At 48.8% G+C, this 22,621-nt stretch overlaps 1 protein-coding gene across 6 annotated transcripts in view; it reads left to right on the forward strand.

Annotated features, from left to right (window-relative positions):
- The window catches only part of GRIK4 (glutamate ionotropic receptor kainate type subunit 4), a 477,471-nt gene that overhangs the window by 394,332 nt on the left and 60,518 nt on the right, over positions 1 to 22,621 (forward strand). For 5 of the 6 annotated variants that reach the window (XM_057299274.2, XM_063608842.1, XM_057299271.2 and 2 more), the window contains one exon: positions 1,582 to 1,785. In XM_057299274.2, the coding sequence (XP_057155257.1) occupies positions 1,582 to 1,785 (204 nt within the window). The remainder of the gene's footprint in view (positions 1 to 1,581; positions 1,786 to 22,621) is intronic. The other variant, XM_057299272.2, reaches the window with a different exon arrangement.

Raw genomic sequence — 22,621 nt, forward strand, 5'->3', positions numbered from 1 at the left:
GGGAAGGAGCTTGGAGGAGAGGCGATCTGCCCTCTCTGTGCCTGCCGCCTTGCCTCCCTTAGCTCCTAACCTGTCAAAATGCTGAACAGCCCTCACTCCTGTGGCACTCGCTCAGTCCTCATCCTACGGAGTCCTGCTGCCCCCACCACGCCTGCCTTCAAAAGGTCGGCAGTGACACATGATCAACACGCTGGTTCCCAGCCCTGCTAGGTCTGTGAGAATGGTGGGAGTGGCTACATCCTCTATCTTCCAGTTTCCTCCTCCTTGACGCTAAGATCACGTTCCCCTGATTTTCAGCCTTCCTGGCTGCTTCTGTGTTGTCTTCTGTGATTGCCCTTCATTTCCCCACTCTCTAAGACCAGGTTCTCCCCAGGGCCTCTTCTTCTTCCTCTTCTGCCCTTTCTCAACTCTTCCCCTTGACGGTCTCACATATTCCCCAGCTTCAGCCTTGATCTCTGTACATGTCCAATCTCTGGCCCCTGTCTTACCCTTGCTCCACATTTTAAACACCCAGTGGGTCATTTCTGCCTGCGTAGCCTGCCAGCACCTCAGATTCAACCTGTTCCAAATCCTCCTCCCCTCCAGGCATTCGAGCCCATCATGACACCACCCTCTGTTAGTCATCCACCGGGCTCCAAGGCTCTGAGGACCCACACCCAACCAACCAGTTATCAGACCTGTTCCTTTCTGTGTCTCTTACATCCTTCTGGCTTTCTCCAATCCAACCTGCAGCCCAGAATTCAGGGTCTCATCTCAGGAGAGGGTCTGTCCTCACCCCTGGATGCTTCCTCTCCTACTACTTAGCATTCCTTACTCACAGCCTTGCGTCTTTAAAACGCTTGATGCTTCCCCCCTATACCTTGTGTAATGTGCAGCCACCACATCCTGGCATCTGAGTCCCATCCATCTACATTTCTCCTCCCATCTCGCCCCTGCTCACAACCTGTGCTCCGGCTACCCTGGAAGGTCCATCGTCCACTGAGCAGCCACTCAGGATCATGCCCTTGATTGTGCCTTCCCCTGGCCCATGCCTTTCATTCACAGCCCTTCCATCTCTCAGTGTTCTGCCTCCTCCAGAGCCCAGCTTGGATCCCACCTTCAGCTTGGAGCCTTCTCTGGACATCTCACTGGAGAGACCTGCCCTCTTCCCAATGCCCTCCTTGGACTGCAGTTGCTCATGTACCTGTTCTTACCTAGCCTGCTTATTGCAGACATCCTTATATCTCTGATAACGCCCAGCCATAGGTCTGCCTGGAATAAAGCAGGGGTAGAAAAAAAAAAGAGAGATAGATGGTGGGGTCAGATGATGACCTTAAACAAGTTGAAGCAGCTTGAGCCTGACTCTCCGTGCAGTGGGAACCACTGTGTGTTCCTGACAACAGAAGCACCTTGAAGGACAGCTTTAAGGAGCACATCAGGGAGAGGAGCTGGTCATCACCCCAAAGTAGCCCATTACCCACGTCAGTTTCCTCCTTCTGCCCCATGTCCTCCCCGACCCTCTGTGCCCCTGGCCCTCCCCATCACATGCGGGTGAGACACCAGGGCTAAGATGAAAATGACAGCTGCCCAGTTTTGCTGCAGGAAAACCCATATTTAATGCTGAAGGGGAACCACCAGGAGATGGAAGGCAATGACCGCTACGAGGGCTTCTGTGTGGACATGCTCAAGGAGCTGGCAGAGATCCTCCGATTCAACTACAAGATCCGCCTGGTTGGGGATGGTGTGTACGGCGTTCCCGAGGCCAACGGCACCTGGACGGGAATGGTCGGGGAGCTGATCGCTAGGGTAAGGAGAGGACAAGTGATCTGGGCCTGAGGGTGGGCTGGGAGGGATTGGAAGAGCATGAGGTTGTGCTGCACGCTCATGAACCCTCCATTTGTTCAGTCAATCATTCATGCATTTGTCATTTATTTGTCCACTCATTCTATAAATCTTTCCTGGACTGGCACAGACGTGCGGTGGTGGATAAGCCTGCAACGATCCCTATCCCGTGGCTTTCCCAGTCCAGAGCCTGTGACAAGTCATGGAGGCTCTGATTGATTAACACAGATTAGGGAGTTTGGGTTCCATTTTTGGTGCTTTTTGATTGTTCTGATTATTTTGTGGCTCATTAGCACTCCCTAGCAGAGCTTGAACAGGCCCTGGGAGAAGAGAATGCACCCACATCAGCTGGCTTGGATCCTTGAGAGACACTGCCAAGGGAGACGTGGCTAAATAACAGGGCAAAGGGATTGACTGGCAGAGGAGTTGGTCACAGCTACAGTTATTTTCTTACATCTTGTGTTATCTTTGGTTAGCGTTAATGTCCTTTTACAGACCGAGGGCCAAGGTGTGCTTGGACCTGCTGTAGATTTTCAGGGTGAATGTGGAGACGTGATTAACATTCAGGTGAGCATTGGAGAATGTCAGACATCTGTTAGGTTAGAGCAAGGGTATAGAAAGTTCTTCCAGGGGGAAATCTCTTGTTTTCTTTGTACACACTATTAACAACTGTAAAAATTAATTAAGTCATTGCAAATTCACCATCCATATTTCCATAACTGAGTTTTAATGATCAGGATAGGTGATGAGGACACAATGCAGAGAGCACAGACCTGGGTTCTTGATGTGCCCTTGATCCAACTCTTTTCCCCTCTGGGCTTTCAATGGTAGAAGGAGCTCCTGCAGCCTCCCAGCATGTGCTGATATGCAAGGTGTTTTACATGCATTATCTCTAATCCTCTTTAAACACACCTTTTAGCTGGTTGTTAGTCCCACTTTACAAATGAGCAATCGAGCCCAGAAAGCTTGAGTGACTTGTCGGGAGCTATACTGTTAGCATGAGGCAGGGCTCAGATTGGAACCCGGATCTTTTTCTTTATTGAATTAATATGCTTTAAGCCCTTCATATCAAACAAACTTGGAAATCAAATAAATTTTTAAAATCCTACTCTTCAATGATAAAAATACTATTTGAGGTATTAAATAAGCAGTCCTTGACAAGGGATTGGGAAAAGTCCTATGTAGATGAGAACTGTGGAAAAGGTGTTTAAGAACTGAGGAGGGAGGATACTTCAGGAGTTTGCCTGACAGAACATGGACGGCATCTGCAATGACCGAGCAGGGTAAAATGGCAAGCCTTGTTCTGGGAATTCTGAACGACCCAGGGCGACTGGAGTCCAGAGAGGGCTGGTTCAGAAGGGAGGCCTTGCTTGCAGAGGGGGGCTTGCAAACAGACGGCTGACAAGTCAACAGAAGGCTGCAGAAGGCCTAGGGAGCCCTGGACGACTGCCATGGGGGTGGGGATGGCAGGGTGAAGGCTTCAGCAGAAAGCCCTTTGCAGTCCTTGAGCCTCAGTTTTCGAGATTCAAGCCTGATGATGTACGTGCTTAAGTGGAAGAGGATTTGTGGCTTTCTCTACTTAATCTTTCAGACCCACTCCTGAAACATTCTTCTTATTTGGTTTCCACTGTGAAGGTGCAGCTCAGTAGTTAGACCATAGAAAGCCGAAATGCCAGGCCTTTTCTTTACCTTCTTACTGATGTCCTTGTTCACCTTGAGCTGATTTCTTTGGTCTCCTTGGGCTGCCTGATGACTGGTAGGGTGACTTCAGAGATGGCAGTGTCAGTGCACAGCCATCTCCTTGTTAGCCCCCTAATGAGCTGTGACATAGACTGGAGGACAAGGAGAGGAGTCTGGGACTCATAGACATGCAGCCACACACCGAGTGACTTGAACAGTCAGAATCTTAGAATTCACCCCAGATCTTTCAAGCAAAAATACTGCTGCTTTGGCCTCATTGAGACTTGGCTACTTGACATGAACTAATTCATTAACCCATTAATTCAATAAATATTTTTGAACATCTTCCACTGTTATAGACACTGGAGATACAATGGGGGACAAAATAAACACGGACACAGCCCTCACAGATCTTCTGGACTAGTGAGTGAGACGGAGATCAATGAATGATCGCATTCTTGTGTAATTTCAAGCTGTGATAAGTGCAGGGGAGGCAGAGTGGAAGGCATTGTAGGAGAACATCTAGAGGAGAGTAGGATGCACTGTGGGCGCACAATGGGGCTGTAGGGGGAAGGCTTCCCTTGGGATGTGTGCGCTGGCTTAGGGAGGATGGGTGGGAGTTTCCTGGGCAAGCAAAAGGTAGAAGGCTGAAGGCCGTTGGTGTGCCACTGGGGTTGGTCCTGGATGGGAGTTGATGACACTGGGACCCCACCATCCCCAGGTTTGAAGGATTGGGATGTTTTCCGGGATGTTCCCCTAGGATTGTGGTAGCCCTCAGGCCTGGATCCCTTCTTTGTGACCCCTTTCCCAAGCTGCACAGGAAAATTCCAGAGGCTGTAACAGCAAGCAGAGGCCCATGTGAGGCCCTTGGGGCTATTGAATGTGCTGGCTGAAAGAGACCTTAGAAGCCATTGCATCTAAATCTGTCCCTTATACAAATGAGGAAATGGTGGCCCAGGGAGGTTAGGTAACCTGATAAAGATCACACAGCTAGTAAGTTCAGAGCCAGCATTTAAGCCCTGGTCTGTCTGATCTCAGTACTCGTGATCTGAGAAAACACAAATCTTGATGTTAGACAGACCTAAGCTAAAATTTCAGTTCATTCATTTACTAGCTGTGTGTGCTTAAACACATTATTTTGTCCTTTCCACCCCTTCCCCCACAGCTCTAGTGTTCATCTGCAAAGGATTTTTTTGGTAAGGATTTAAAATAACACACACACACATACACACACAGAGAGAGAGAGAGAGAGATTGAGAATTTGGCATACAGGAAGTATGAGAGCTATCTTAGGCCAGGCTCCCTAGAAAACAGAGCCGAAGGTCAAATCTTGCATGCTAAATCAGGGAGTGCAAGTCCACAGACACAGAGGTGAGGGAAAGGGGAAGGTGGCAGGCAGGTGGGAAGAGTATGCAGAAGGGATGTGTTAGCTGCTGGTCATAGCTTTGTATTAAGCACAGATGACCGTTCAGCCTGCAGAGGCCCTATGAAATGATTGCCTCACTAAACAGTCCACCGCAAGGAGGGGGAAACTTGTATCTGTGAGTCCCATCTCTCACTGACTGAAGTTCATACCACAGGAAGTCACCTCCCCAACACTTCTAGGCTGTGCGCCCAGACCCTTTGGCCACCTTCAAAGAAGTTGGTTCCCAAGACACTGGTAACAGCACTCGAGGTGCAAAGCATAAAATGTGGGCTGATCTAGCAAGTGGGTGAGAGCTGTGACCCTCTCCTTGCCCGCAGCCTGGCCTGCAGCTGGATGCACCAGTGTTCTTGCATCACAGCAGCCCAAAGACGCCTCAGGGCTGGAGGCTCAAGGACAGGGTGCAAGGAGTGAGGTGAGGCAATACAAAGGTCAGCCAGAGCAGACACCATGGGCCGGGCCAGGCCAGCAGGCAGAGCACCACCAAGGCAGTGGCAGAACCTGCTGAGCCTCTCTCCAGTGAAGACTGGAACTTCCCTTTGTGGGTCAGTAGAATGCAGTTGGTGCTGGGTCATCTTCCTGGAGGGTTATTGGTAACAATGTGGGGAAATCCTCATGGGCATGCCCAAGCAAACATAAGGATGAGCTTTGGCCCCAGGAGTGATTATCTTAGGGACACCAGGCTGTCTCTCAATGCCCCTTTTCTTGTTCAAGAGGTATATGTTTGCTAGTACAAAGAATAAAATTAGGCCAATTGTCAACAGCTGAGAGTGAAAACCATTGTAACACATTGGGTAAGCCTAGGATTTCCTCTTGGGGGTCCAGGGATCCTGCCCAGACATTGGCCATCTTGCAGGCATGGCAGCTCTCCAGGGGCTCTCACTTATGCAGCACATGTGGAACTTGGGGAAGAAAGAGAATGTGTACAAGGATGAGGTGCCAGGGTGTGTATGGACAGGGCTGCCCAACAGTTTCCCCTGGACAACAAGCAAGGTATGTGTAATTGAAACTGCAGCAGAAGCAATGAAGGTTAATATAAAGGAGAACCTCCCCAACAAGGGGCTTGGGGTTGACCAAGGAATCTCTTTCTTTGGAGAGTTTGGGGAATATAGTGACTGCCTGTATGTCTGAGTGATATGAATTAAAGTGTAGAGGCCCAGGGTTATCTCCAGTGGAAGTTGTAGAGCCTCAGTCTTTTCACATTTGTTATCACCTGCTTACCCAAAACAGTGGGTGCTGTGGTTTGAATGTGTCCCTCCAAAGTTCACGTGTTGGAAGCTTAATCCGCAATGCAACAGTGTTGGGAGGTGGGGCCCAATAAGAGATGAATGGGTCGTGAGCACTCTCCCCTTAGGAATGGATTCATGTCATCATCGAGGAAGATTAGTTACTGGAAGAGCAGGTTGTTATAAAGTGAGTCAGGCCTCTGGTGCCTCTCTCTATCTTGTGCGCTCACTTCTGCCATGGCTGACCCTTACCGGGTGACAATGCCATGCTCTTGAACTTTCTTCCCAGCCTTCAGAACTGTGAGCCAAATAAATTTGTATTGTTTATAAATTGCTTAGTCTGTGGTATCCTGTTAACAACAGCGGAAAGCATACAGAGACCATGGGCTTAGACACACGGCCGTGTATTCATTGTGGAGGAGAATTCAAGCATATTTTCTGCATATGTGTGAAAATCATCAGAGCATGTCTTTTCCTGTAATCCCATTAAAAGGGGAAGTGTGGTTGGAGTGAAAGCAAGTGGATTCACACAAACTGGGCCAGTTGGGTGGCCTCTCACCCTGGGGCTGTGTCTGGGCAGTGGAGATGAGAAGGATGGTTGTTTGAGAGGCTCTCAGGTTTGAATTTGTTTTGCCTGGTCAGCTCCTTCGCAGCTAAGCCCACAGAAGGACTGAGTGGCAGTGATGTTGTATCTCACTGGAGGTGTGCTTGGCAGAGAGGAGACAGACTGGAGTAGCTTGAAGAAGCAGACGCCCCAGGACTAATCCCAGGGGCCCTCTGTATCATGCCAGTACATTTACATGGATGTATAAACAGTTTTGGTGAAACTGTTCAAGGCATTCATGTACAAAGATGTCTCTAGACTCAAGGAGGCCACTCTTTGATAGGGGCCCCGTTCGGGTAAGAGCAGGGTGAGGCGGACTATGATGGGGAAGTGCAGACAGAATACTGGAGAAGGGCTCTGAACTCTGCCTGTGACGTGTGGGGAAGGACCCTGTGGGAGGTGATGCTAGGCCTGAATCTTTAAGGATGAAGAGACATTGGCCATCAAAGAAGAGACATGGAGAGAGAAGAGCATGCCAGTGAGGAGAGAGTACAAGAGCCAAGTCATGGGGCCATGAAGGTGCAGGGATAGATTCCATTTCAGCAACCACACATAGGTGGGTCTCCCTGGAACAGAACATGGTGGTGAGGGAGTGTGGCCCGTGGGCAGCTGTCATTGATGAAGGGCCTGTTTGAGCTGCAGCATGAAACAAGTGGGCAGGAGGGCAACACTGGAGGCAGGGGAGCCGGGAAGAAGGCTTTCATTGTTGCAAGAGATGGTGAGAACCAAAAGTAGCTTGGGAGTTAGAAGAAGGTACAGATTCCAAAATTCTCTTTAAAGATAATAGGCTGGGCACAGTGGCTCACGCCTGTAATCCCAGCACTTTGGGAGGCCGAGGCGGGTGGATCACCTGAGGTCAGGAGTTCAAGACCAGCCTGGCCAACATGGTGAAACCCCGTCTCTACTAAAAATACAAAAATTAGCCAGGCGTGGTGGTGCATGCCTGTAATCCCAGCTACTCAGGAGGCTGAAGCAGGAGAATCACTTGAACCTGGGAGGCGGAGGTTGCAGTGAGCCGAGATCGTGCGCCATTGCACTCCAGCCTGGGTGACAGAGTGAGACTCCATCTCAAAAAAAAAGAAAAAAGGTTTTTCTCTTATACGGAGGTAGACATGCTTTTTGAAAAACAGATAAGGTTTTAAAAAACTAAAAATTATTTGTAATTCCACCACCTGGTAATACCCATGGCTAACACTTCTGTATCATGCCTTCTAATTTTTAAATGCATATATGTTTTACACAAGTTATTTTTGTAAAAATGGGATTATACTATATGCAGCGTTGTGTAACCCATTAAAAACTATTTATTTAATAGAGAAATCATCAGGACTAGGGGACCCAGTGGATGTGGAATGTGAGAGAGAGGGAGAATGTAGGATGATTCACCAGTTTCTGACTTGGACATACGGATGGTTGGTGGTGCCCAGCATTGAGGTGGAAAAACAGGTCTGGGAGGAGAGAGAGGATGCATTTAGCTTTGGAAATGGTAAGTTTGAGGTGCCTTTTGGACACCTACTTAGAGACGTTCAGCAGAGACTTGGCTAGAGTGGGCTTCAGCAGGCTGAAGGCGTAGACTGTAGGGTGAATGGATGGGTGGGTGCAACTGAAGATATGAGTAGGGAAGGAATCTTTCAGGGAAAAGAGCACATGTTCAAGAGGGAGGAAGGCGGGAGCCCGTGAAGGCTGCTGAAAGAGAATGGGTAAAGAGGTTTTCTGCCGCTTGAAAGGAACTACAGAAGAACATTTCCCAGGCTGAGCAATACGGGGGTCACCGGCAAATGCAGTTTCAGGGGGTGGCTGGATTGAGGTCCAATGGCAGTGATTGAATTGTGAACAAGAAGAGTGAGCAGAGGAGATGGAGACAGCGGCCGGGGAATACTCATTAAAGTCATGTAGCTTGTAAGGGAAAGCAAGGTAAAGGGTTGTAGCTAGAGGGAGCTGTGGAGCTGACAGATTGACTGTAAGTCAAGATGAAATCACTTAGGTAAGCAGCTGCTCAGAATTGAGAATGCTTTTCTTATGGATTGGGGAAATGCAGGGACGTTCATGTGGCTGGAGCAATATTGGAATTGGCAGTGTCAGTAAAAGGTAGGCGGGATGGAGGCTGGAGATGATGGAGCATTCAGAAAAGGGTTTTGGAGTTTTTGTCGAGATGCTAGTACTTCTTCCCACAGCTGGTATCTGGGAACCAGCGCAGTCAGGCAAGTATCTCTCTGGGCGTTGTCTTAACCCCTTGACATTTGGGCAGTGACTGAATGTCTATAAACTGCTTTCACAAGCATTAGCTCTTTCATCCTTTACAGCAGCACTGTGAAGTAGGTATTATTATCCCCATTTTAGAGCTAAGCAAACTGAGGTTTCAAAGAACAAAATGAACCACTGCCAGTTAGTGGCAGAGGTCTGGTGAAACTTAGGCACCTGAGACCAAGTCCATGGCAGCACACGGTCTTTCCCTGCAGGAATTACAGCCTCATCTCCCTGCAGCCACAATTGGCATTCACTTCTGAGATGTCCTTCCAGACAGAGGATGTGGAGGGTGCCCAGAATTTGATACCCAAGTTCAACTCTGGCCCATAAAGAGATTGCACTCCATCTGTAAAGTGACAGAACCAGACAGATGACTTCCAAGACCCCTTCTGCTTGGTAGGGAGGCATTCTTGGTCAAGTACTGAGCTGTAGTACCCTGGAAGGTACAACAGCTGCATTTTCCATCCTCAGGGCCCTGCTTGGGAGAGAGTAAAGCACATTTGGGAAGAGAGAGAGTCCCCCTCTAGGTTCACAGTTCAGAACAAAGTACCCCGTTGGCATTCAACTCCATGTTGGCGGAATGGCACATTTAAGTTCAAAGAGAAAAGGGCTTTGGAAGGCTTAGATTCAAGGCTCATAAGCCTTGGACATCAAATAACTCTTACCAATGACATTTTGATGAATTCAGTGTAAATGAAGCTGAAACGCCTCATTCCATTTTTTTCTCCTGGGTGCCCAGGAGAAAGGATTGTGGAGGGAGCTTCCCAGAGGCCTGGTGGGTCGGGCTGTTTGTGGCCTCAATTCACTGAGAAGGTTGTCCAGAGACATTTTGCTGAACTAAAAAAAAAAAAAAAAAATACAAGTGGTCCCCTGAGATTACTTTTCACCTTGAAGCCAGAGACTATTTTAACTACAAATAGGTCACAGAATTCTATTCAGCATTCTTTAAAATAAAGATACTGATCCAGGGGCCAAAGTGGAGTGTTCCACTCCTTCCCCATGTGACAGCCGAGCTCAGCGAGGGCTTTGCTTTACCTTCCCCATTAAGGCTTAGTTTCTGCATTTATGCAAATCTGAAAGAGATGAGCTTCTGTTATAATTCAACCATTCATTCATTCATCAAAGTGCCTGCTGTCTGACAAGCACTGCTTGGATATGAGGAATTGCCTGTAAGGAGTTCAGGATCTACTCAAAGAGACGGACAGGTAAACCAAGAATTACTGTACAGTGTGACACATGCTATATTAATAATAGTTATAATGATGGTAATAACAGCAGCTGACAGGTATGAAGTGCTTCCTATGGGCCAGGCACTGTTCTGAGCACTTGACTGTATTAACTCAAGCCTCACAATAACCGAATGTGGCAGGTGAGGTGGCAAAACAGTTAAGGAACCTGCTCAAAGTCCCATGAGTAGTGAGTGGCAGGGGTGGCTTTGACAGAAGTTGAGCGAGGTGTGGTACGGGAGCAGGGAAGAGCTCACCAAGGAAATGATGAGTGAGCAGAGCCCTGAGGATCAAGAAGGATCGCCTTGGCAGAAAAGGATATTATATTCTAGGTGAGGTGGACGGTGAGAAATGTACACTGCAGTGCCGTTGGTTCTGGACGACTGGAGCCAAGCATGAGAGGGGGTGGAGGAGAACAGGGCTGTAGGCAGGGGCCAGTCGTGATAGGGTTTATGTGTTTGGATCTTTATAAACTATGTCCAGAGCACTAGTGGGAGCTGTCTAAGAGCAGGTGGTTTGTTTGTTTTATTCAAAGAGGGGAGTGGCATAATTGCCTTTGGTTCCAGAAGGTTACTGTAGCAGATGAGAGGGGTATGGATTGGAGGTGGGAAGACCAGATGCAGGTTTACTCATTAGACAGCTGTCCAGTGATCAGGAGAATGGAATGGGGTCTGAATTAAGCAGTGACTGTGAGGATGCCCAAGAGAGGACTGTGGCTGTGTGGGGACTTCAGCATTTGAGTCTGGGACCCAGTGAGTGCAGGGAGCTCCCCTTTCCTGTAGACCTGCAAGCATGGGTTAAGGTCATCCTGCTTCTCAGGGGAGAAGGGATGGACTGTTTGACCCTGGGAAGGTCCTTTCTACAATGGCTCCTTGAAAGATGCATGCCACGTAGCGATCCCTGCATGCAACCCACTGAGACCTGGGAAGGGAGGAAATCCATCTTCTCCAGCTCATTATTCACAGACAGGTGTACTTGAAAATAAAGGGGCCAGCGCGCTGGACTGCACCTTAGCCACAAACATGTTCATGCACTCTCTCCACAACACTCTGCTTCATTGTGAGCTCCCAAAAGGTTCTTTTCTGTCAGTAGGAGTCCTTTCACTCACCTGAGAAAAGGGCAATAATGGCAGTTTCGTGACTGCAGCCGCCCTTTTTTTCTTCTGAGATGTCTGTATCGGCTGCCAGGCTGCGGCTGGGCTCTCCCGTCTCGTCTCCCTCTCTCCCTCTGATGGCCTCCCTCTCCTCCATTCGGGAGTGAGGTGCGCACACCCCAGAAGATTGCCGCTGGGCCTCTGGAGCCGCAGCTGCCAACCATGCGAGCCCAGCCAATGCCCTACGTGCGCTCGGTGGAGGGCTCTGCTGTGGCTTTCTGATTTGCTCTGTCCTCTGGCTTCCCTTGGCTTATAGGGGGTCTGAATGGGGATCTCATGTGCTCCAGACCCTTGCTCACATGTCTTCCTAGTTCAAAGCCGAGCCACCAGGAGGGAAGGGAGTAGAAGCAGGGTGCTATAACTCCTGACAAGGCCAGACACCATGTAGAAGCTCTACACTCATGAGTTAATTTGATCCTTACATGACCCATGAGACAGGAATTATTACTCTGTTCCACAGATGAGGGCACAGAGGCTTGGAGAGTTCCATAATTAATCCAAGCTCAGACACACAGCAAGTGGCCAGAGCCCAGACTCAGACCCCAATCTTGGGCTCTTCTCACTGCACCAAAGGGGCATGTGAGAACTGGTGTCTGGAACAAAGGATGACTTGGGTGGCATCGTCTTGTTCTCTGCATCAGCCTCCTAGAAGAATGGGGAGGAAGGAATAAGTTGGCCCAGGAGAATGGTAAACAAGGAGGTGGCTCTGAGTGGCCAGTTTGACAGGGACATTTGGCTGACACTTCTGTCCTCAACCCTCTTATCTGGAAACTGGGCTTCTTATGACCACCTCATTTTTCAGACTAAGAAAACAGAGCCCCAAGAAGCTAACGCCCAGGAGTGCTAGGAGTTGAAGTCAGGTCCTTTTCCTCTAGGAGCCTTTCAGCTAAAAAGGCAGACAGATGCGAGCAGAAGTTATTTTAATGAGGTCATACAGGATAAGTGCTGTATTAGACATAGCAAAGTACATCATAAATGACTAGGAAGGTAAGGGCAGAAATGACTTCTGAATCGGGACAACCAGATGGATTCCTAGTGGAAGTAAGACTGGCAACTCTTTGAAGGAAAGTACAATGTCTTATGCATCTTGACATCCTTATGCACCTAACACAGTGCCTGAAACACGGTGAAGTGGTAACATAGGTAATACTAGGAATCTCTAGTCTGAAAATCCAAAATCTGAAATGCTCCAGTGTCTGAAACTTTTTGAGCTTCGATGTGCTACCTCAAGTGGAAAATTCCACACCTATCCTCATGAAGGGTCATAGTCAAAAACAGTCAAAACTTTGTTTCATGAACAAAATTATTTAAAATATTGTATGAAATTACCTTCAGGCTACGTGTCTAAGGTGTATATGAAACAGAAATGAACTTCGTGTTTAGACTTGAGTCTCATTCCCAAGATACCTCATTATGTTTATGAAAATATTCCAAAATCTGAAAAAGTCGGAAATTCAAAACACTTCTGGTCTCAAGCATTTCAGATAAGGGGCGCTTGCATTCCCCTAGGGAGTGCTTCCTTCAGCAGGTTTGCATCAACCCAAGGCTTAGAAAGCCAGGCTTTCCGGCCAGGTGTGGTGGCTCACGCCTGTAATCCCAGCACTTTGGGAGGCCGAGGCGAGCGGATCACCTGAGGTCAGGAGTTTGAGACCAGACTGGCCAACATGGAGAAACCCCGTCTCTGATAAAAAATACAAAAATTAGCTGGGCATGGTGGCACATGTCTCTAATCCCAGCTACTCGGGAGGCTGAGGCAGGAGAATTGCTTGAACCCGGGAGGTGGAGGTTGCCGTGAGCCGAGATCACGCCATTGCACTCCAGCCTGGGCAACAAGAGCGAAACTCTGTCTCAAAAAAAAAAAAAAGAAAGAAAGAAAAAAGAAAGAAAAGAAAGCCAGGCTTTCCATTTATGAATCAATCAGCAGACAGTGATTTAACACCTATGTGCCAGTCACTGTGCTGGGGTGTGGGGTAAAGGAACAGATCAGGTTTGGTTCTGTCTCTGAAAGCTTACAGACCGGGCGGTAAAAGGCAAGGGGGGCACAGGCATGTAAGATAATAAAGTGTAGGTGTGAGTACAGGCTGGGAGCTCCAAGCAGGGCAGGACTAAGGAATGACATCGGAGCGCCACCCGTGAAGGTGCGCTGCTTAAATCCCTGTCTCTGGGAGAGCAGTCTCCAGGCCCAGAGACAGTCAGCCACAGATTTGAAACAGACTTCAGAATTTTCCCCGCCCATCCTCAGATCCCTGTGCTGGTTATTTTCCATGGAAGGAGTTGCTCGGGGGGATCTGGAAGGGTTTGGAGTTCAGTTAGGTTCAGTGTCTCCCTTAGCAGCTTCCTATTGGGAACTCCTTCAAACCCCATTGGGCATCTCAAAGCAGCCTGGGAAACTTGTCAGTTCTTGGGAATTATTTCCACCTTCCCCACTGAGCGCCAGCTGTTAAGGGGAGTGAAGGGTCTGCAAAGGAAATGAAAATGTATTAATTAAGGCATCTGAAAGCCTTCTAAGAGACTGGCTTGCTGTTAAGCAGAAGAGACAGGTGGTAGGGAGTCGATCTGGGTCAGAGACAGGAAAGGAAGCTACAGACAATGTGATCTTAATGTCTTCTAAGAATTCTCTAGTCTCGATTCCCCAGCCACACAGCAGAGATGAGGATGTTACCTGTGGGCTTGGCCAGACACCAGACTCTGGTCTGAGACCAGGGAGGCTTTCAGGAGCTCCAGTTCAGCATGCAGGGACCAAGCCTCTTCTGCCTTGCTCTCCTTCCCACCCAGACTGAGAAATCCAGCTTCTGATGATTCCCCAAGCCTGAGTCTCTGAGCTTGCCAAACTGGTTCTCTCACTCCCCTTCCCCTCAGGAGTAAGAATCCTATTCCTGAACCCGGGGTGACAACCCTATTGACCCATTCTGATGTACTTACCATCCTCAGCCAATGGTGCCTGCCTCTAGATGCATTGATTCCATATTGGTTGTGCCTTCAGCTTTTACTTTCATAGAGTTCACACAGTTTTTACTTTCATAGAGTTCACATCCTGTATACATAGAACCTCCATGTATGGTTTGTGCAGGTTAAGACACGGTGAAGGAGGAATGGGTGTGAAACCCAGCCCTCACTCTGCTCACCAAACACGTGCTCTGGGATTGGGGGGTATCTACTTGTCGATTTTTTTTCCTACAAAAATGCCTTTAGCTTGCCAAGGCATGTGCCCACTAAGTCTGCTCAGAGGGCCAATCTTTATAATTCATACAACGTCCCCAACTGTACTGGGAATGAGACCCAGTGTATAAGTTAGTATGAGATGTTAGCATGTGATATATACAAAAGGGAATCCTACGCAAAATGGTATGGGAGCACAGAGAAGGAGGGAAGCGTTTCAGCCGGAGGAAGCCAGGCAAGGCTTCAGAGCAGAGCTAATGAGAATTGTCGCCAGTGTTTATTGAATACCTACTACCTGCCAGGCATTTATCATGCATCATTTCCTCTCCACATAACAATCTTACGTGATAAATATTATTATTCATATTTCATAACCAAGATGCCAAGGTTGACTTTGGCTTAACAGAGAAGGCCAACTCAGGGTCGCACAGCTAACAAGTGATTGATCTGGAATTCAAAGCCAAACCTGTCTGACATCAAAGCCCACGGTCATTCTAACCACTGCAATGCCTCTCAGGGAAGTGCAGTCAAGTCAGACCTTGATAGACAAGTAGGAATCTGACAGGTGACAAGGAGGAGAGAGTTGCCGGCAGAGGGAACGGTGTGGGGTCCGAAATGTATGCCAAGTTTAAGGAACATGAAGAGTGCATTGTGTCCACATCACAGGCTGAAGAGAGGTCAGCAGCTTAAGGTGATGCTGAAGAGGCAAGCCTCAGCTGGGTGGTGACAATCACTTAGACCATGGGAAGGAGCTGGGACGCCATTTTAAAGAAAGTGGAGAGTAACTGGAGTTTTTAAAGAAGATGAGTAATATTAGATCTTTGGTGTAAACTTTAGAGCAGTGGTTCTCAAAGTATTGTCCTTGAACGAGTAGCATCAGCAACACCTGGGGCTTGTCAGAAATCCCAATTCTGGAGCCCCATCTAGACCTACTTAACCTGAAACTCTGGGGTGGGTCTCAACAATTTGCAACTTAACAGGCCCTCCAGGTGGTGCTGATTCGAGCTTAGGTTTGAGAACCACTGATTCCCAATGCTGCTTGAGTCTCAGCTGAGTGGATGGATGGCGTGGGAAAGAACTGGAAGCAGAGACCAGTGCAGAAGCTACTGAATAATTCAAAGGAAGGGTTGAATGATGGTAGGGGCAGTGAGAGTCAAGTGGTGGTGATGGATTCAACAGGCGTTTCAGAGGTAAAAGGGATGGGGCCTGGTTATTGAATGGGGAGACAACAGGGAAGGGAGGGAGAGGGAAGACTCCAGGCTGATTCATGGTCTCTGTTTGGGATGACGGATGGGGAAGTCATTAATGGCACACAGGGAAGTAGCTTTAGACGGCAGAGATAGGGAATTAGACATGGGTATAGGAAGTCAGTAGGTAGGGGGAGTGAGGAAGGCTGGCAAGAGGCAGCACTGGGCCTGAACCCCATTTGGAAGTTGTCAGCATACAGGTGGTAGTAAAATGGGAGGAATGTGCTCACCCCTGTCCTCACACTGCCTTCCATCCCGACTGGACACCTAGATACAAATCGCTGCTCTGCCAGCTATGAGCTGTGTGGACTTGGACAAGTCACCCAACGTTTCTCAACCCTGGTGTCTTCATCCTCAAAATGAAAATAATAGTACCCACCCCTGGATTACTATGAGAAATAAATGGAATATAATTCCTCTAGCGTGCCTGCACTTTGTGGACGCTCTGTGAGTGTTCGCTCTCTCCTCTCCTTCCCTCCCCACGTAGGGCTGTATTTTCACCTCCTCTTCTGGCCTGGAGCTCAGCTCCTCAGCCTCACCCACCTCGGTCCCCAAACACATGCCCATCTACATGCATGTCTGCCTGCTCCCCTGGGACATGCTCATCCAGGCCCCAGTCTTCCCTCTCCCAGGCCAGCCCGGGTTCATTCCTCTTGCCATGCAGACCACAGCAGCGTCATTCATCAACACAGAGTGCACATGTGTCCAGTCTTGATCCTAGTGGGGAGAGGCCCAGCAGACTTCCAAGGTTATATGTGCTGTTCCAACCTCCTCTGTTCTTGCCCTCAGATATTCACCCCAGGAGGTGGGGGTGTCTGAGCCCCCTCTTATTAGGTATCCAGGCAATGGCAGTGGTGGAGCACCCACTAGTCCTCTTGGGCTTAGAGAAATATAATTTTGAGTTGGAAGCCAGGGTCTCTTCCAGAACCATAAATTAGTATCTGAATCTTCATGGGCTACCATTTGCTCACATCTTCAATGAGCATAAACATTTCCTCTATGCCCTGCCTGGCACCAGCCACAATTTCACCAGTATCCCTTCCATCTGGAAGAACTAATCCAGAGTCTACATCTCTGCATCTCCCCTCAAGTGCCCCACACTCACTGGCCTCCTCTTGGTTCCTTGGACACAGCATGGTCAATTCCAGCATGTGGCCTTCACATTTGCGCCTTCTTCTTTCAAAAACCTGTCTCCCAAATCTCCAGTCTATTTCCATTTCATTATCTCTGTCTAAGCCTGGCGTCCCCTTTTCTGAGACGTGTTCTTTCTCTGCCACCCTGAAGGACCCCCATCCTCTCATTTAGTCACCTTCTACCACATTACCCTGTTTTATGATCTTCAAAGAAATTATTATTGTCTAAAACCACCTTGCTTATTATGGGACTATGTGTTTATTGACTGTCTCCGCTCACTAGAATGTAAGTTTCCTGGGGTCAGGAACTATAGCTGTCTTCTTTATCCCTCTATTGGCAGCATTCAGAACAGGCTCTGGCATATAGCACTCACTCAGCCACCAGGGGGTGGGTGGTTGGATGGATGCTGTAAAGGCATGTGGAAGAGAATTAACCATCCCAGCGCTGATGCCAAAGCACTTGGAGCCTGGATCAAACAGCCCAATGCTGGGGACCAGTTGTAGGTTTTCGGAAGATCCTTTTGCTAACAGGGAAAGCACAGCAGCAGTCCAGGTGTACCGGTGCGTTTAGCAGGTTGGGGCTGCAGGATGTGGCTGCCCTCCCACTTGCGTGCACTTCCTGTGATCCCTGCCTCCCGCTCCTGCCTCCACCCTCCTGGCTCCCACAGCTGGGCCTCCAGCTCACACCACTGCATGCGCGGCCCCACCTCACTTCCCAGGGCAGTATTATCTTGAGAAAGAAGAATTTAAGCATCCCTTGCCCTCCCTCCTCTCTCTATGGGGTGGGGAGGTCCAGGGGGAGTTGTCTGACTCTAGGATTGACCCTCCAGTCTCCAATTTTGTTCTCCAAGTTGCAGCGACTCCTTGCTTCATTCTTTAAGCTTTAAACCTAACTGGGTATCGGTGCAGCCCCTAACACCCACACATCTATGGTCCAACTGTCTTTAGGATAAATCTGCTCTATCAAGCTTGCAGGCTTTCTTTCCTGAAGTATGTGTTGGTGAGGTGTGGTGGCAGCAGGCTGGAGGTCACAGAGCAAGTGCCCACCCCACCCATCTGGACTTCGGAGCCACCTCACCCAGACTCCCAACACTGTGCTCAACTCCCGTGGCTCCCTATGTCACCTCCTGTGCCTGTTCCACAGATAGTACTAGCCTCATTACTGTGTGCCAGGAACAATACTTGCTTTACAAATGTTCTCCTATTTAATCTTAGGACAACATTACAAGGGCAAAAGTATATTGCCCCCATTTTATAGATCAGAAAACTGAGGCTCTGAAGTCAACTAACTTGTTCAAGATCACGTGGCTGGGAAGTGGTAGAATTAGGATTCAAATTCAGATGGGTCAGTGTGTTCTCCTGACTGCTGTGCAGAGCTGCCCCCAGCAGTTGCCACCTCTCACTTATAGGGTGGTACCTCAGTCACCCCATCCTGCTGCTTTTGCTCCCTGCCCTACCCCACAGCTAGGCCCTGCTCATCCCTTGCCTTCCTGTGAATAGATAGTCCTGCTTCAAAGAATTCCAAATGTGGCACCTCCTTCTATCTTCCCTCTGCCCTCTGGCCATCCCTCACCAGAAGGTCTTGTGGTGTGTTCAATGTGCGTACTGCCTGGCTTGGCCTCGTCAACTCACAGTTCCTGGCCAGAGTCATTATATGCTCTGGGGGGCTTATTTACAGATGATTTTTCTTGCCATCCTATAGCTTGTCAGGAGCAACTGACATCCTCCCATTTGTCAGCGTGAGAGCCAGGCCTGGCTCAGTTGTGCCGATGGCGGTGTTGGCAGCTACAGAGGCAGCCATCTGAGAGTCCTGTTGTATTACACCCCTTTCCAGAACCTATGGAATTATTCCTTATCTTATGCAGCCTTCAGATAGGCTGCCTCGCTTGATGCCAAACTCTGGCCCTAGCTGTGTCTGCATTTGCTCTTGAGGCAACAATACAAAGGCCTAGATCCTTAGAAATAGCAGCATGTAGTACGGTCGATGCATTTGGACTGCACTGAAAGGCATTGTTGACTCTTGCCAGACAGATCCCTATCCAGATCCAGGAGACACCCTGCACGGACCTGCCGTGTCCTAGGTGGCGGCAGAACAGTGGGACAGAGGCCTGGCTGGCTGTCAGAGGGTGGCAAACAGTGGGACACAGGCGGGAGATCAAAACAGATGCTAGGTGTGGCCGGTAAGTCCAGCAAGTGTGCAAGCTGGGGTTAGTCTAGCCAACAGGGAAGGGGAGTTACTAGGAGCAAATCAGATAGGAGGGCTCAGCCTTAGAAAAACTTACCAGGTGGGATGTTGCTGCCCAAAGCAGAGGCTGGATCTCTGGGGCTCGTGCACAAAGAATGGAGACAAGATGCCAGAATCAGGAACGGCTTAATAGAAGAATAGCAACGAACACTTACTGAGCACTTGCCCCATGCTAGGCCTGATCCATTCGCTCATTTTCTTTTTTTTTTTTTTTTGGAGACGGAGTCTCGCTCAGTCGCCCAGGCTGGAGTGCAGTGGTGCGATCTTGGCTCACTGCAAGCTCCGCCTCCCAGGTTCACACCATTCTCCTGCCTCAGCCTCCTGAGTAGCTGGGACTACAGGCACCCACCACCACCCCTGGCTAATTTTTTTGTATTTGTAGTAGAGACGGGGTTTCACTCTGTTAGCCGGGATGGTCTCGATCTCCTGACCTCATGATCCGCTCGGCTCAGCCTCCCAAAGTGCTGGGATCACAGGCATGAGCCACCATGCCCGGCCCCATTCGCTCATTTAATCCTCGGAATAAACCCATGAAGCAGAAACTGGTACCATTCATACTTTACTCATGAGAAAGCAAGTTCAGAGAGGCTAAGTAACCTGCCCAGAATCACACAGCTAGCCAGAGGCAGACTTAAACCCAGGACCCTCTGATGGCTCTCTGGCCTAGTGTCAGATTCTGGTGGGTAGTTCATCCACCCAGCACACTGTCAGGGCATCACTGTTGAATCTAGGACAGACTGGTCCCTCTCCCCTGGGCTTTAGGACCTCTCTAGGGTGATGGCTGGCAAGTCCTGGAGGGCGATTACAGCTCCCAGCAGGGAGGCAAGTCTTCCCCCTGGGCTTTGCCTGGTGTTCGCAGCAGGCAGAGTTGGCTCCTCTGGGAATTTCACAATCTGTTAAGCTGTTTGTGCCAGACGAGGAATCTAGACTCTTCTTCATCCAAATGAGAATGAAAATCCATGAAAACATCCAGATGTGCATTTTACCCCTTCTTGAATTAGAAGCCACCCAGATGTGTAAAGAGAGGTGCACAGGAGGTTGGCCAGGCCTGAGTGTGGCTCCCTTGCGTGTGTGAGGTCACCGCTGCAGCAGTCGGTACAGCGGCAGCAGCCCTGGCTCCCCTTCCAGGCTCCTCACCACAGAGTCAGCAGAGCGTTTAGTGGCAGGCTCAACAGTGGCCATTCTCCTACTTGGGAAAATCACTTAACTTAAAAAAATATATATTGAAATAGACATATAGAAAAGTGCACAAATCGTGACAGCTTAATGAATGATCACAAAGAGGACATCCCTGTGTGATCAATCACTGTCCAGATCAAGAAATATACCCTTAGCAGCATCCTGAAGACCCCCTTGTCCCCACCCACCTCTTTCCTGTTTCACTCTCTACACCTTTCGTCTGCCCAAAGGTAACCATCATTCCAAATTTAACACCACATAACTTCTTGAGTCTCATTCTCCTCATCTCTAAATAGGTTACTGCCAACCTTAGATGTTGCTGTGGGTCTCAAGAACAATCTGTGAAAAAACACTTTTGGGGTATGACTATTGATGGGCATATGAGCCATGTCAACAAGTGGGACACCTCTCAGAAAAAGACCAAATACACCTTTATCACCCAGGAAGAGTGGCCAGAGGTTCACAACAATGTCTTCAGCTCTCTTCCTCAAAAAATGGCAGGGATTCCTGAGAAAATGCCCTGCTGCCCTTTGCAGTGGTTTCAATGTGTGCACATACTGATAGGAAATGAGAAGGGGCCAGATGCTGTCCACTTTGTGGATCCAGTTGGTCACATCACTGCTCACTCCCTGGGGAGGTGGGGCAGTTCAGGGCTGGTCTCTGAGGCAGAGCTGGGGCCTCCATTCTGTCTAGCAGGAGCTGTAAGGGATGGGTGAAAAAGTGGGAACGGAGAAGGAGCACAGGGGAGGCCTCTAGAAGTTCTCTATGGCTGTGGGCAATGCTCACAGAAGTTGGTGGTACTTTATTTCACCCAACAAAAACAGTCCTAATAACAGGCCCATGAATCTCACCATTCCTAATTACAGGGCTGGCAAGTGGGAGGGAAAATGAAAGGAAGACAGCGCCATGAGCTAGTGGCACTGTCGGGCTCCTACAACAGCAGAAACCTGTCGCCTGGGCTTGCCCAGGCCAGCTTTACACAGGCCCCCGATCAGGCCTGGAACCCATAGCCTCGAAATAAGTGTAGGGCTGGCTAGGCCAGCACAAGCCCTTGCTCATTAGTTCAGGTCTGCAGGTTGGATCCCCATGTGGACCAGTTAGCTTTGCCCGTTGTCAGCGACCCAGAGCTTAACCAGCTGTTTTGGCAGCCAGCAGGGATGGGAGACAGGCAGAAGAGGGTGGACTCACTGGTGAAAATTCAGTGCCCCTTGTCCCATGGCCTATTGGTGACTGTATTGTGGGCCAGAGATTTTATCAATAAAGGGTGCATTTGGGTTAGAAATGAGCATATCGGCCAGGCGCAGTGGCTCATGCCTGTAATCCCAGTACTTTGGGAGACTGAGGCGGGTGATCACCTGAGGTCAGGAGTTCACGACCAGTCTGGCCAACATGGTGAAACCCCATCTCTACTAAAAATACAAAAAAAATTAGCCAGGTGTGGTGGTGTGCGCCTGTAATCCCAGCTACTCAGGAGGCTGAGGCAGGGGAATTGCTTGACCCCAGGAGGTGGAGGTTTCAGTGAGCCAAGATCACACCACTGTGCTCCAGCCTGGGCATCAGAGCGAGACTCCATCTCAAAAAAAGAAAAAAAGAAAAAGAAAGAAAAGAAATGAGCATATCTTCCTGAAAACTCAGATAGGATTCAATTTCTTTTCTTGATTCGACATGTAAATTGTTGGTCAATCTTCAGAAAGTCAGGTGTGATGGTGGTGGTAGTAGTGATGTGAGGAAGTGAAGCTTAGGCCTCTCTGGGCTTTGCCACATACCATAACCTGCCTGGACCTAAGCTCTCAGTTCCCTTTCTCTTTCACACCTCAACTATATAAACACTGACATCTATAATGCATATTAGTTTTTTAATCATGGGATTTCTTTTCACTCCCTTCAATACCTACATTGAATTTTCTGAAACAATAATTTTAAAAAATAAATAAAATTGAAGTGAATCCTTTAAGTTGCAACAAAATAATAAAGGCTGACACTTCTGGAACATTCCCTATGTTTCAGGCACTGTTCTAAGTGCTTTTTGTGTATTCATTAATTTAACCTCCCCAACATACCTACAAAGTATGTAATATTACTAACCCCATTTTCCAGATGAGGAAACTGAGGTACAAAGAGGTTAAGTAACTGGCCTAAGATTATGCAGTTAGTAAGTGGCTGAGCTGGCCCTAGAGGGTGTACCCTTAGTCAAAACATTCTACTACAAAATCGTTCCCTCAGTTGAGAGCCAAGGATAGAGAATAATGTTAACTGAGCTCCTCTTTCTTGGATTTGT

The sequence above is a fragment of the Pan paniscus genome, chromosome 9 (assembly GCF_029289425.2).
Source record: "Pan paniscus chromosome 9, NHGRI_mPanPan1-v2.0_pri, whole genome shotgun sequence".
Classification (NCBI taxonomy): Eukaryota; Metazoa; Chordata; class Mammalia; order Primates; family Hominidae; genus Pan; species Pan paniscus.